This window comes from Nematolebias whitei, chromosome 12, assembly GCF_014905685.2.
Source record: "Nematolebias whitei isolate Nwh7 chromosome 12, NemWhi1, whole genome shotgun sequence".
NCBI lineage: Eukaryota > Metazoa > Chordata > Actinopteri > Cyprinodontiformes > Rivulidae > Nematolebias > Nematolebias whitei.
The window spans coordinates 23,972,026-23,987,683 of record NC_056509.1 but is presented as its reverse complement, the minus strand read 5'-3'; the positions used below and the strand labels follow the sequence as shown (position 1 = coordinate 23,987,683).

At 41.5% G+C, this 15,658-nt stretch overlaps 1 protein-coding gene across 1 annotated transcript in view; it reads left to right on the top strand.

The window, feature by feature from the left end:
• The window catches only part of LOC119418463 (kelch-like protein 29), a 405,803-nt gene that overhangs the window by 323,483 nt on the left and 66,662 nt on the right, over positions 1-15,658 (top strand). Inside the window, exons 11-12 of the mRNA XM_037685752.1 lie at positions 4,935-5,117; positions 9,250-9,430. Of these exons, the coding sequence (XP_037541680.1) occupies positions 4,935-5,117; positions 9,250-9,430 (364 nt within the window). The remainder of the gene's footprint in view (positions 1-4,934; positions 5,118-9,249; positions 9,431-15,658) is intronic.

Below are 15,658 nucleotides of genomic sequence, written 5' to 3'. Positions count from 1 at the left end.
CACACAGTCACTCAGCCATCTGATCCGACACCGGGGCTCTCCGTCAGCAGTGCCCCTCCCGTGTTCCACTGCATTCTGACAGCCCGCTGTTGGTTTGTGTTAGCCTGCGAACGTTTCCAGAGCTGCAGGGGTCAGAGCCACGCAGCAGCCAAAGAAACCCAGATGTGGATCCTCTGACGTGTCCGGTCATGTGGAAAGCGCAGGGTACATTCACGCACGTGTGCACAAGGTGATAATAAACACCTGCGTGTGCATGGGCACGAACAGAGCAGCATGTCGAGGCAGCGTGTGTGAATTGCTTAAGTTGGCCTAATTAGATGCAGTGGGGATTAAGCAAACAATGAAAAGGAGTGTTTTGCAGTTTATTTCAAAAGCATCTTTTTTCACGTTTCAGGAACTGAAAAACAAACGTGTGGCATCGGGAGATGTTGAGTTCTTAGATAATATAACCTGTATGAATGATTAAACGGTATAAACTTGACTGATGGATGTTCAGACAGGAACAAAGTAAATAAATCCCCCTCTTGGCTCCGACGCAGAGAAAGAAAACTGCCAATTTCCGTTGTCGAGATCAAAAACGTAAAACAACTAAACTGATGGAAGGAAGTGAGATGAAAGGAGATAAAAAAAATAATAATCTGCTCAGAAAAAGAAATAATACTTTTAAAATCCAATAAAGTAAAAAAAAATTGTGCAGCAGCAAACACCACCTGGGAGAACAATGAGGACTGAATTATTGGTGTGTGTGTGTGTGTGTGTGTGTGTATATATCTGTTTTTTGTTGCTTTTGTGGACCTTTTCTAGCATAATCTTGTCAGAGCCAGAATGCTTTATGGAGATCAAAGCCCGGTCCTAATGCTGTGGATCGTCTTATCTGCTTTAGAGTTAAAGGTAATATCTCACTAGGTCATGACTAGTTAGTGAACAAAATTCATGAGGGAGTCTCCAAAATGTTTAGTGGGGGGTTCTCAGTTTCCTTGGGTCAGTTGCAGAGACTTGCAGTCTTTGGAGGCTGAGATGGTGTAGAGGCAGGGCAGCTGTCTCGGGACCTGAAAGTCCCAGGTTCGATCCCCAGTGAAGAAAAAGCAATGATAAATAATAATTTTTAAAAATGGATCTAACGCTGCCTTTTTTCATTTCAAAGGTGTGCTCCAGTAGATTAAATCATAAATGTAGAGGTGGCTGCCAAGTTTGGTACAAAGTGTGCTGTGGTAAGGATGATGTGAGCGGAGATGAGAAATGAAATAATGTGCGGTCAAGAATACAGTTCTGCAAGTCGTTAACAGGAAATAGACCATCATTTTCAAAAACTGTTAGCAAAGAAAACTTGGTTGCATGGCTTGCTGGTCAAATAAATGCATTCATTCATCCATCCATCAATCCATTATCTTTATCTGCTTTTTCCTGTCTGGGTTGCGGGGGGTTGATGGTGCCCATGCCCAGCAGTCACTGTGCGAGAGAAAAGGTACACCCTGGACATCTCAAGTCCATCACAGAGCCAATTGGATGCAAAAGCTCAGAATTCAGTGAGATCTCAACTAAAATTATGCCTTTTTTTTCCACAGTTATTGTCATCTAGTCTCCAAAAGGTACAACGAAGTGAGACAGTACCGTTAAGGTGTGAACTGAGTTAGGGTTAGGTTTGCACATGTACTGATAATGAATAAGGTTAGGTGTAGAGCCTGGTTAGGCTACAGTACCTTAATACCTTTTGTATCTTCGCCAAATGGGTTCATCAAAGATGTGATGCAATGATCTTCTCCCCAAACTCCTGTCCCATCAGCAGGAGCTTCAAGGTACCAGGGCTTATAATCCCCATGAGGTATTGGTTGTTGACGATCTTAGGAAGCCCCTTCCGGGGGCTGGCAGTGGCGTGTCTAAAGGGCACATGTCCAATGAGGAGAAGACCCTCATCGTGATCTGCTAGTAGTGACCTGGTCTGTTGGGCAGAGAAGTCGCCCTGAATCTTGACATCAGCAGGATACAGGTTGAAAGGGGTGGTAACTTCAGCAGATACTGCAAGGGCATCAGCCCACTCATGATGTAGAGGTAGGGCAGCTGACCTGAGACCAGAAAGTCCCAGTTCGACTCCCCACCATGCCCACATGCCATGGTGTACTTGAGCAACACATTCCTAATTGCTCCCTGGGTGCTTACATAGCTGCCCACTGCTCCATCTGGGTGTATCTCAGGTGTGATGGGTTAAATGCAGGGAACTAATTTCATCATTGTGTGGGAACATACAAAAATAAATCATACAAACATAAATGAATTGATGAATGGCTAGTTTCCGGACTCTGTATCCGTTAACACTGCCATTCAATGCAATTCAATTCAGTTTATTTATATTGTGCCCATTCACAACAAAGTTGTCTCAGGGCACTTTACAGAAACATTCACATATATAAAAAAGCCAATTAGTAAAGTTCTCTATCTAAGGAAGCCAGCAGACAAGTTGAATCTTAATTTCGTCACAGTCTCCCATCTTGAGCAAGCACAGTGGCAACAGTGGAAAGGAAAAAACTCCCTTTTAAAAGGAAGAAACCTCCAGCAGAACCAGGCTCAGGACAGGCAGCCATCTGCTTTGACCGGCTGGGTTTGAGAGGACAGGAAGGAGGACCCCATTGGGTCATTGTCAAAAATGGCTGTGCTCCCTTGCAGGTTGATTTGGAAGAACTGGATGAGGGCGCACTACAGAAATGAAATGAAGTCAACACAATATCTGAATAAGCACAGAAATATGAATTGTGAATATGTGTTTAAAGGCTCATACGTGAGAAGACGATGAATGTCTTTATTCCCAGTTATTTTTGCCAAAGCACAGCTGCTGCAGCTCCTGCTGTCCCATAAAACGTACCCCCCTCCCCATTTAAAAGATGAACTTCAAAGATCATTTGCTGAATGTCTTGAAGGTCCATTCAGGGGTTCTAGTTTGGAATGGGATGTTAAGCTGTGAAAATGTTATTTTGACAAAATCTTGAGTAGCATCATTGCGTGTGCATCAGTCTGCGTCCATCGTCCATGTTTTGTTGTTTGTACACATGACAGCCACAGTCTTCTCTTTCAGCCGTCTGTTCCCTTTCCACCCGATGCATGGTGGTACTTTCTTAACATCCTGCAGAGGAAAAGAGCCAAGTTCCTTTAAGCTGTCCTCTAAGTCTCAGCTGTGTGTCCTGGACATGTCTGAGGCAGTGCTCACTGGTCTGTTTGCTCAGCTTCAGCCAAGCTCATTGTAGTTTTTGCATATTTTTCTTCTTCTGTTCTTTCTTATTTTTGTAACAACAAAAATCAGGTTTCTGTTTACGAGCTTTGAAAGAAATAATGGGATTGTTTAAACCTAAAGAAGAAACATTAAATAAAACCCTAGTGGATATGTCTGCTCAGGAGGACGTGTTTGTGGGAAAAGTATCGATCCACGCAACCGAAACTAGACTCAGTTTGGAATTTATGTAGATTAGCTTTCCCTCCTTTCTCATTTCTTTTTAAATTTTTTTTTATTCCTCCTTCTTTTAACACTCACCGTACCCGTCTCCTTATCCTCACTCCCTCTGCTCGCCTGCCTGCCTGCTCACAAACATGTGGCTCATTTTTGTCCCACCGCCTCGCCTGCTCACTGGAGCCTGCGAGGACCTGAGGACACACATGTGGCAGCCTGCCAACCTGAGTGTGTGTGAGCTTCAAATCACCGGTGTCTTTATCCAGCAGCTGCGTTTGTGAGTTTCTGTCGGTCGGAACTGAGATTTCAGAACAGAAGGATCCTTATCACACGAGTCCACTTTAACAAATATTGCACATAGATGCACATAAATTGACTTACCTATGGATTTGGTGATTATCTCATGAGACACACACACACACCCCACACACACACACGATGAAAGTTTTACTGTGGTCAAGTGAATTATGTGTGAGAGAGAGCTAGTAACCACATCATTCTTGCTAATTGAGTTATACTTTCTCATTTACTCTGTAGTTTTCTGTGAAAAAGAGGAAACTTTACTGCTCTGTGTTTTGTTCAGCATTTTCCAACAAGTTTATTGATTCAGGGACGGCCAAGGCCTGCTGAATTCCAAACAGTAAGCATTTTATCCCTGGCTCCTGGTTTGTGTAGCCTGTTGGTGCAAAAATATTTGAAAGGTTTTATTCTCGCCTGTGCACATGTTTTTGTCCTTTATGAACCACTGGATAGTTTTTGTTTTCACTTTCAAACATAAATCCCTGGATGTACATCTATGATTAACTTTTAGAGCAAATCCAATTCAAGATGGCCGCCACAGCTGCTCAAACTTGCCAAACACAAACATGGTTGTAACTCTGCCAACTTTACATATGTGCAGCTAATATTTGGAGTGGTAGTAGCTGAGAATAATCACCACCATATACTCCAGGCACTACACATTTTCTAATATATTGGCTTGAAACTTCGTTGGTAACTGTTGGAGTCAACCCTGTTTGTCTGTTAGCAAAATATCTCAGGATTGTTCAAATGGTCATTAAAATGTAACGAACTTCACAGAAAGTAATTAACTTTAAATTTACTGATTAACTTTTGAAGTTGATCCAGTTTAAGATGGCTACTACAGCTGATCCATCTTATCCAGCACACAAATGGCAATAACTTAATTCATTTGAAAGCTGTTGAGCTAAATGTTGTGCTAGTACTGTAACCTAGAATACATACAGCCAAGTAAGGGATACATATCTGTAACAGATTGAGCAGGTATGTTCGTACCCCCAAAATATCTCTAAGGTCATCATTTTTTAACACAAGATCTCGCACCACTAATAATAAAGGGACTTCAGACCTCGTCCTCCAGAGCATTGTGCCTGTGTGCTACTGTCTCTTTTACCGACTCTGACTCTTATTTACTGATGAAGACCTTCCCTGCTGACCTGCTTTCTCTCCTCGCTCTTTCCGTCCATTTGTCCTGCAGGTGTAGCAGAGGTGATAGTTCTGGTGGGAGGGCGTCAGGCCATTGGGATGAACCAGCGCTCCTTGACAGCGGTCACATGCTTTAACCCCCAGAACAGTAAGTGGTACCCGCTGGCCAGCCTGCCCTTCTACGACCGTGAGTTCTTCAGCGTCATCTCGGCGGGAGACAACATCTACCTGTCAGGTGAGCTAAATGGTCCGCGCTCGCAGGGCTGCTGCAAGCTTTCTGTCGCAGGCTTTTAATGGCCCAAAGCAGGAGGAGGATGAAAGGTCGCAGCACTGTTGTGCTGCAGTTAGGGAAAGTTATAGCTGCAGTCTTCTGGCTCTTTACGTCTTGCTAATATCGGATGAACTCTGGTCCTCTTAACTAGCTCTGGCAAGGCCCAACCTGCTGCATGGTGGGATTAGTTCTCTCTATATTGGTCCAGATATATTCCCATCTGGTCAGATTATTTTCTTCTTCTAAGTACCTGCTGATACACATTGACACTGAAAATGGCACTCTTCCTAAATGAAAGCAATATCAATCCTCTAAGGAATGAACCTAATGGAGTCTTGTTTTTATGAGTCATTTATTTATTGTGAAATAAAAACAACAGAAAAAGACTTGTACACATTTTAGTCACATTTAAAAGATGTGGAACTCTGCCTGAAGTCATGTCCAATTTCATTTTTCACCTGAGCAGTACAATTTAGTTCAAATTAAAGTTATACCTTTCAGAACAGCTATAGTTGTGGTTAGAAGTTTATCTGCCATTAGTTACGAACATGAATATGATTTCAATTTTGAGCTTTTGGTGGTTTATTTGAACCCATCTGTTTTCAGGGTGGATGAGTTATTAAAATTACTCAGGGGCACAATATGTCAAAACTCAAGTCCATGTTGATTAGACTTGACCTAGAGAAGATAATCCGTGACTTGACTGCTGTAATGCACTTCATGTAGAATGCAGTCAAGTTTCCCTTTCGCGCCTCCAACTTGTTTAAAAAAAACTGCTGCTCGTCTCTGACGTCACGTGCACTGCAGAATGCTAGCATTGACGGGAGCTCTGCATCCACTCAATCTTTTTTTTTTACTGTTTTTGTGTTAACTTTTTTTGCACCTACACTGAACACCCACACTACGGGTATGACCGCGACACACGTGGAGTTTTCTGTGTCGCTGCTGCACCATCCTGACATTGTGGTTCAGCTCCCGGCCCGCTTCCAGCCTCTGGAAGGCTGGAAGGGGGCATGGCATGGCATAGGGGCTGTCTTCTTGATCCTCCATCTGCCTGCATGGACCGAACTCTACTGACCCATTCGGTTCTGCAGGGAAAACTTGGACGTTCTCCGTCTTCCGGACCCAGTTCTGGAGGGCAGTCTGGGAGAGCAGCTGCTGCTGTCGTTAGTATCAAGCTTTTAGCGGGACCTGCTAATGCTGCTAACAAGACCATGCCGCTAACTTAACCACACTGCTAACAGTACCATGGTGCGCTAACTGGACCATGTTGCTAAGATAACCTCACTGCCAACAGAACCACTCTGCCAATAGAACCATGCTGCTGTAGATTTATTTCTTTTTCACTTTTGGCGCCTTGTTTTTGTATTTTTGTTGCATGCTTTCGTATTTGTTGTTGTTTTTTTTTGGCGAGTCAAGACGGTTCTTCTCGTCCTCAGCATTTCATTACATTGCTGACCTTGTGTTAATTTTGCATATGAGAAATAAACCAACCCTGAACCCCTTAGCTGCTGGGATCCATCACTCTGCTCCGCCTCGGACAAGAAAAAATAAAAGCTACCTCTGTTCTTGTATACAGTGTAACACCTACCTGTTGAATATCTTGCACCAAAAACAATAACATTTACTTGAATACATTGTTCATTTCCAGTCCAGAAAAATGTTCATCTCAAAAACTAAAAACATTCACTATTCAAAACCTTCAGTGACGGGGGATATTGATGTACCACTTGTTTACTTTGGGATTTGAGTCACTTGTTCCTCTGCTGTCTGGGTGATACAGCAGCGTGAACCCTGCGCAGTCCGTTGCTCACTTCTTGTGACCTTTCTGAAACATTTAGAGTTTTGAAGAGACGGCAGACTTACCCACATGTTGCTCTGAAAGGTTTCTCCAGTCAAACTTTGCAGACAACTTAAGACGCTTTTAGTGCCAAATGTATATTTTCTTTGCTTTCTCTGAAGGTTTCTTTTTTACTTCCTGCACTCGACTTTACGTTTTACTGCGGTTTTCTTCGGTTTATTTTTTCCTTACTGTGCGCACCCTCTATGTCACACCTTCAAGTCACTCCTTCAGAGGCGAACTGAATTTCTCCCTCCACAGTCCATTTGTGCAAAAAAAAAATAAAAATCATGCACGCTACTCAGACCTTCACACCACACTGTGGAACTGCAACAGGATTTGTCCTGCGTGTTCGTCTCCTCTCCCGCTTCTTTCATATAAATGTAAATTTGTGTTTGGGCTTTGGAGCCGGTCTGCATGTGTCTACAGGGAGTCCCACAGCCAGTGGGGAAATCAGGGCTGTACAAACCAGCCAATCAACAGGCTCTGTCTGGTCCGTAACCTTCCTCTGGAGCCACACGGGGTCACTGAACCACGGCTGGTGTCACAAGTCAGGCCACGCAGCCAAAAGGCCTGATTTGTAGAGAGCTAAAACAAGCGGGGGTTTCTTGGCTTGGTTGAGTCGTCAACTTAGCAGCAAACAAATGTTTGTCACTTTTATCCATGTTTCTCATTGGTGGACAAAAAATGTACATGTTATGTACCTGCAGCATATTTTCTACTATCTGTAACTATTCTGTTCTATAATGTAGCTTCTCAAAGGATAGATGAGAAAGGTTAACTTGGCAAATTGGGCCTTCCTGGTTAATTGTGGGGCGGTTGTGGCTGAGTGGTTAGAGCAGTTGTCCTCCAATGCAAGAGTTGGGGGTTTGATTCCACCAGCAGTCACATGCCATGTGCCCCTGGGCAAGACACTGAACCCCTCATCACCTCCCATGTGTGCCCCACCAGTGTACCAGTGTATAAATGTAATAAAGCTCTGACTAGTCTTTGTAGAAATATCTTAGAGTGCTGTATGAATGGGTAAATGAGGGCACAGATTGTTAAGTGCTTTGAGTATCTTGATAAGATAGAAAGGTGCTATATAAGTACAGTTTATTTAATTGCTTCAAAAATGTTAACAAAATAAAGCTTTTATTAATGTCCAGGTTCAAAATGTTGATGATTTAATAAACGACAGTGAATCGTGCCATTATTTTGTAAAATAAGATGCTGATTCAACTCAAATAAGAGTTTATAAGGTAATGCATTAAATATTAGCTATTAGGTGTGACCTCGATATCACATATAGAGCTGTTAAAAAATGTTTTTTATGCGTCTCTTTCTGGCACGTTAAAATAAGGAGACTGATTCAAAATTTGGCCAAAGTTGGTGTGCACACAACCTTGACACCACAGTGTCTTTGTCAGGGACACTTCGGCATGTGACTGCTGGTGGAGTACCCCAAATCACACCTGAGATGGTAATGACCAAAATGGCTTATTGCTTAAGGGATCTTTTTCATTCAATCTTTATTTATACAGATTAATCCCAATGAGCCTCAGAGACTCATTTACAAGAGAGACCTATTTTAACAAAGAGTGATGACAACAAAGACAACGATAGACCATCATAAAAGATACAAACTGAGAATAACAAGTGGAAATAAATGGTATTTAAAAGAAAATGTAACAACAAAAAAAACAGCTAGGTTGTAAGTTGATGTAGAATACTAAAAACAAGAACATGTCTGCATTGGTTTTTCCCAGGAACTTAGCAGATGTTTGAAGCCACTTAGAGAGGTCAAGAGCTTCAAATCTTTTTCTAAGATATTCCAGGAAACGGGAGTGGAGTAGGAGAAGGCCCTTTTGCCTATTTCAGTCTGCACTGAGGGGACACTGCAGGTAATAATGTCCTGAGAGCGCACGCTGTAGCTGCACTCATGCAGAGACATGTAGGAGGAGATGTATGAAGGCAACAGACCAAGAAGTGATTTAAAGATGAAAATATACCAGTGAGAGAGTCTGCGTGAAGTTAATGATGACCAGTTAACCAGTGAATACAGGGAGCAGTGGTGGTATACGGTAACCAACAATTAACATTCAGTCCTTCACCCCCAATTTTAGACATCAATTGTCCAACCAGAACCTTTTTTTTTTTCACAGCAGCATCAACACAACAGAGCTTTAGTGCACCGGTTCTGAGTTCTTCAGAACATTTAAAGTGCCTTCAGTATTTATATTTCCTCTACCTAACCCTTATTTTTACCCGTCACAGGTGGCACTGAGTCAGGTGTGATGGTGGCCGACGTGTGGTGCTATATGTCCCTATTGGACAACTGGAATTTGGTGTCCCGGATGACCGTGGCTCGCTGCAGACACAACAGCCTGGTATACGATGGAAAACTGTACACCATTGCAGGACTGGGCGTGTCAGGAAACCTGGACCACGTGGAGAGGTAAGAGTCATGCAAATCCTACGAACACCCCGTCCCCAAACAGGAAACCAAACCTGTAGCTCCTCTAACCTCCACACTTGACTGCCATCCTGAGTGTGGGCAGCTCTGCAAAAGTAGCTGAATACTAAGCAACGCAGATATGAGCGGATAAATATTCACTCTGCACAGCAAAATGTGGCAGATGGTGTGGCATGCAGTAGTGCGGTGCAGCATATTGCAAAAGTGATCAGACAGGTTTGTTAGCATTTTCTAGGTGAGCAAGGGGTGCAGAGGACCGGAGCAGAGCTGGAGAATACTAAATGGCCACAGCTGTAAGTGTTGTGGAGTGGCGAAGTGGCTCTCGCCTCTCTGAGGGCGAGAAGATTTACTTTCAGAAGTCAGAGTGGTACATCGTGCCCGATTCCATCCACTTCAGCATCAAAACACATGAGCAACACTTCATCTGAAGCTCGTGCATCACGCTCTATTCATCTGGGGCTTCTTATTTTTCACCAAGCCGAGTGAAATTCCTTCAACACAGAAGCAGCATCTTCTGGAGTCTAATGAATTCATATTGGCATAAAACATGAACAAGAATTACCCAGATGTAATAGTTGGATTTATATTGCTTTTTGTTCTTAACACCGCTCTCCATTTTTTATTTTATTCCTCCAACCTGTGCTTCAGCAGAGGGACTAGGGATGACTACCAGCCCCCTCCCCCCAATCCTATCCACTGCATGGCAGAGCAAGATTAACCAAAGCAATCAAAAGAACATTACTGAGTATATTAGAGCGGGCCGCTGCCGCTCATTACCTAGCAGCTCAATTGATCTCCAAAGCTGTTTGCAATGCACAACAGTCCTCCAAATGAAACAGCCTAATTTGATATTTCCCCGTAATGCTGCTATATGGTGTCGTTATGACTGGGGGTAGATGGAATATTTGCCCCGTAATGGAAACGCATTTGATTCATCTGTCTCGGAGCTGCTTAATTTGAGGGCTGTCGATGCGTCCGGGGCGTTCGCAGCTCCAAAGAAATCAGCGTTTCTTCACGGCGTTGTGCGTTTGTCGGTGTTTTCTCTGCCTGTGCCTCCCCCCTCTTGTGTGCGTTTTTGTGCAATCATGGAGCTTCTCCCAGGCCCTCAGCAACTGGACTCAATTAACAGCACTGTAAACGTTTAACCTACTTCTCCTCTCCCGAGAACTACCGACAGCTTCCTCTGCCTGGTGGTTGAGGAGCACAGTCGAGGGAATCATTAACCAAACGCACACAAAAACTACTCGGGCTCAAACTTGGAAGAGTTTTGAAGAAACTGCATGACGCTCAGGCTAAAAAGAAGGCATTTATAACATAGGGTCACAGTTGCTTTCACCTGCCTTATTACGGGAAAAAGCTAACGGGCTTCTCAAGATGTTTGGGGAAATTGTTGGATCCTGTCATAGTACTTGTCCGCAGCGATTTTAGCCTCTTTGGGGGGTGCTCAAACACCCCTAAATTGTTTTCAGCACCCCTGAAAAATAATATTTTTTTTTTTTTTTTTGCCAGTTCTGGATTTGGGGTTCTGTTTATTGCATTTTTGATTCTATGCAACAAAATAAACTAATTTAAAAAGTAACAGATCATTGTAATACTTGGTTTATTTACATAATGACATTAATTGCTTTATGTCCGGCCCCTGAGCTGCTGGGTCTCAGTAACTGTGGCCCCCTGAGCAGTTTAGTTGAATAGCCCTACTTCAGAAGGTGGAATACAATTTATTCCATTTCCAAAACCTAAACTGAGTCTGGAAAAATGTTAAAGATGATAAAGCCCTGCAGCCGACCTCATGAGCAGCTGAACACAACAGTGATAAACAGGAAGTGCCACATGTTCATCTGTACAAAGGTAACTGCAGGTAAATCCTCCATTTTTGTCACAATTACATCAAATGCTTAATGGTTAAATTAAAAGTTAATGCTTAAAGCTAGTTGTGTTTTGTTTTATGTGTTTTAAGATAAGATAGTATGTAGATATATGTTGCAACTTCTGGTTGCATAAGTTTAGTTTTTATTTGTTATGATCAGTTAACACTAAGGTAATTTAGTATAAAGTGTTTATTAAGTTGTGAAATATAAAGCAGAGCGCTACGTCTGTAGCATCTTAGCTAACGCGTCTGTATTGCACGCCGCTAGCTTAGCGCTACATCTTGTTGTGCCGTGCTCTCTAAAGTACTTGTTGAATCAAGTGTTTACTTATGGAGGTAAATGTAGATGTTTAACAATCCATTAAAATACACCAGAATGCAGGAAATGGCATCTACTTTATTCAAAGTTTTCTGGAGGAGGACCCTCCACCAGTCTGTCCCCCCACATTATGAATGCGTCTGATGCCAATGGCCACCATGTTGTTCAAGCCAACAGCCATTGGGTATGTTTACATGGACATAAGTAACCGGATCAAATGGCCGGTCGGAATAAAAGTGTGTCATGTAAACGCTCCGTTCGGGTTATTTTTTGTGTATTCGGCGCGATCCGTTATAATTTCTGATCAGAACGAAACGGGTGGTTTACGCCGATCCGAAACCTGATCGGTGCGCATGTAAACGCTTGATCTGTTCGTTTTTATCTGATGGTGAAAAACTGACCTGACTGCGCATGTGCGACTTTGCCATTTCCGCCTGGCTAACGCTAATAATATTAGCATGTCAGGGAAGTAAAACTGGTCGGTGAGCGACACAACATTTCTACTAGAAACTTTTAAAGAGCTCAAAATTATTTCTATTACCTGTAGCTCAGTCAGGGAGTGCAATAACGTCTCCAACATCATTAAAACCTGTCGCGGGTCCATTTTGGGTGCTCAGGTTTGTTTACGTTCACCCGGAAGTAGAACTTCTTCTTCGGTGTTTTTTTTAAGGAGAGTTTACCACACTGCGCATGTCAGTACTGCTGTTCAGAACAAAGCCCGCTGCATGTAAACGCTCATCATGAACAGATTGTGCCCATGTAAACAATACGTTTGAATTATTCAATCAGAACACATTTCAATCCGGTCAGAGAATTCTGCGCATGTAAACATAGCTAGTGTCAGTACTGGGGGGCTAAGCACCCCTAAATGTCAGACTCTAGAATCGCCCCTGGAACTTGTCTCTAAGCAACATAGACTTTTATTTAGTATTTCTATTTAAATCATTAAATCCTCTAAATCAAATGAGAAGGTCTAAAGAGTCACAAAAGTGCAAAGTGAATAAAATACATGTTTTTACCAAGTGTACGAACAGCGGTCGAGTGCGTTACTAATATATCAACATTTTGAGAGAAATTGCACGTTTTTAATTCAGTTTATGGTAATGATTGCAAATGTATTATTCGGGTTCAAATATCCATTTAGAAAGTGTTGGTGTGTTTTTTTTACAGTCTAGATGTGTTGACCTGCTGCGAATGCCTAAACCAACTTTTCTGATGAAATATTGATTCAGCAGCTGGCAGACATGGACAGTGTGAGCTGCACGAACAGTTCTGACGATCTAAACATTGACGTAGATGCAGCAAGGAGAGTTGTAAATAGTTTGCTTCCTGCAGATAAAACCTGTAGACTGTCCATCCAGCATTCATAATAAATTCATAGTCTGCGCCCGGTCACATATCCAGTTATATTTTAGGACTGGAAGACAAAACAATGAGCCTCATGCCAGCCTGTTTGTCAGCTTCTTTTAATTAAAGCTTTAACTTCAGCTGTTCTTGTCATGTCTGAGTGTGATTTGTCTTTTTTGGGAAGAATATTTTGATTGTCTTTATCCTATTTTACACAAATCTTTCAAACGGTTCCTTCTGTTTTTTTTTAAATTATGACAAGACCTCACAGGCAACAGAGCTGAGGATGAAGGGAGGACTTGATGTTTGTTCAGTAAAGTCTTTCTTTTGAACAGGAGAAGTAATATGGGTGTAAAGATGCACAAACATCAGGATCCAGTTTGTTTTCAGAACAGCAGAAAAATTAGGTTTTTTTGCCATACTGGTTTTTGTAACGTTGTACCATGTGGTCTTGCTAGTTTTCATCCAGATACTGTTTCCTGGAGTTCCTCAGCCAGATGTGTGGTTCTGCATTCACAAATCAGTAGAATTTGCATAATGTGGCTTTCAATTTTCCAATTAAGTGTGTTGTTGCATCCAGTTACTAAGTAACACTGTGTAGCTCAAACCTATTGTTTGTGAGGACTAGTAGAAAAACCTTGGATAAGTCATAAACAGCTGGATCTTGTTCTTTGTTGTAAAGGACCACTATAGATATGTCACTAGATAAAATGCTGACAAATGCAAATTTGGTAGCAGTGCTTCATTTTTGTCAGCCTGTACATAAACCTGTTATTGTCAGGACAAAGTCCTATAAAGCAGTGGTTCTCAAACTGTGGTCCCCGGACCCCTGGGGGTCCGTGAACCGGTGCTTGGTTGCCCGCAATTTATTATTTAGTTATATTTTTACAAGCTGTTTAACAACCCATTAAAATACACTAAAATGCAGGAAATCACATCTACTTTATTTAGAAATTTCTGGGGGTGGACCCCAGTTTACAACCTGTTACTGCTCCTTTCACTTTTTGTTCTGGTTCAGCTTCTTTCAGCTTCCTTGTGCAATTTTAAACGATTTTCAGCTAATTTCGGCTGGTTTTTTTCAGCTGTTTTGTGCTCATTTCAGATTCTTTCAGCTAACTGAACGTTTTTGTGCTTCTTCCAACTTTGTTCAGCTAATTTCAGCTTGTTGTGCGCATTTTAGCTGATTTGTGCAAGTTACCGTTTTTTCTACTATTGAAGCTAATATATAGCTGTTTTCATGATAATTTCAGCTTTTTCAGCATATTCCACATTTTTTAAGCTTTTTTCAACTTTTTTCAGCCTAATTCTTCAAAAATGTGCTCTCTCCACTTCCTTCTGGTAATTTAAGCTTTTTATCAGCTTTTTTTAAGCTACTTTTCAGCTGATTTTGGCTCATTTCTGACTTTTTTTGTTTTTCAGATAATTTCCCCTTTTTTGTGCTGATTTCGGCTTTTATCAGCCTAAATGGGCTAATGTGTTCTTTCTGCTTTCTTATGATAATTTCAGCTTGTTCTACTTTTTCAACCACATTGCAGCATGTTTCTTAGCTGATCTTTAGCTGTTTTAAGATAAATTTAAGTTTTTTTGTGGTAATTCCTGATACTATCAGCCTAATTAACTTATTTCTGTTAACTTGTGCTTTTTATGCTCCTTTGAGCTCATTTCTGCCTGTTTCCGCTTTTTCTGCTATTTCAGCTACTATTTAGCTGTTTTATGCTAATTTGAGCTTTTGCAGCTAATTTCACCCTTTTTTTAGCTCATTTCAGCTTGTTCTACCTTTTTGACCTCGTTGCAGTATATTTCTTAGCTAATTGTAGCTGTTTTAAGATGACTTCAAGTTTGGTTTTTTTTGGTAATTACTGATAATTTCAGCCTAATCAACTTCTTTCTACTAACTTCTGCTTTATACGCTCATTTTATCTTATTTCTAATACTTTCAGCTTTTTCTGCTATTTCAGCTATATAGCTGTTTTGTGCTAATTTTAACTTTTTCAGCTAATTCCACACTTTTTTTAGCTCCTTTCAGCTCATTCTACTTCCTTGTGGTAGTTTAAGCTTCTTTCTGCCTTTTCAGCTAGTATGCAGCTATTTTTTGTTGTTGCTAATTTCAGCTTTTTTCAGCCATTTCTGCTTCTTTAAACCTAATTCAGCTAACTTGTTCTTTCTGCTTTCTTCTGCTAACTTAGGCTTATTTATCCATTTCAGCAATATTGCAGCATGTTTTTTTTTAGCTAACTTCAGCTGTTTTTCAGCAAGTTCTTCTGCACTAAGCATTCACACTGTATTTTCGCTGGAAATGCAATTTCTTTAGATGTTCATACAAGTCCACAGAATCTAACTTCCAAATGTCTAGACCTGCACCACAGATCTTTGGAACAAATATTAGTATTGTTCCACCTCTAAGAACTGTTATAATTTTGTTCCTAAATATAAACTACTGCCACGTGTTCTCTCTCAATTTCTCTCTCGTCTTTAATATTTGAGCCCCTGTCACTCTGCTGTATTTATCATTTCACACTGTTGTTTAGTCAAAGCTGCACAACGATACATAAATAGTATTTTATGTGATGGTGCAGTTCAGTCAACTCTCTGTGGATATGCTAAAAGTGATAGACTGTCTACATTTATTTATGGATAAAAATGCATCAGCGTGAATCAGAGCAAGGCCGAGCTTCGC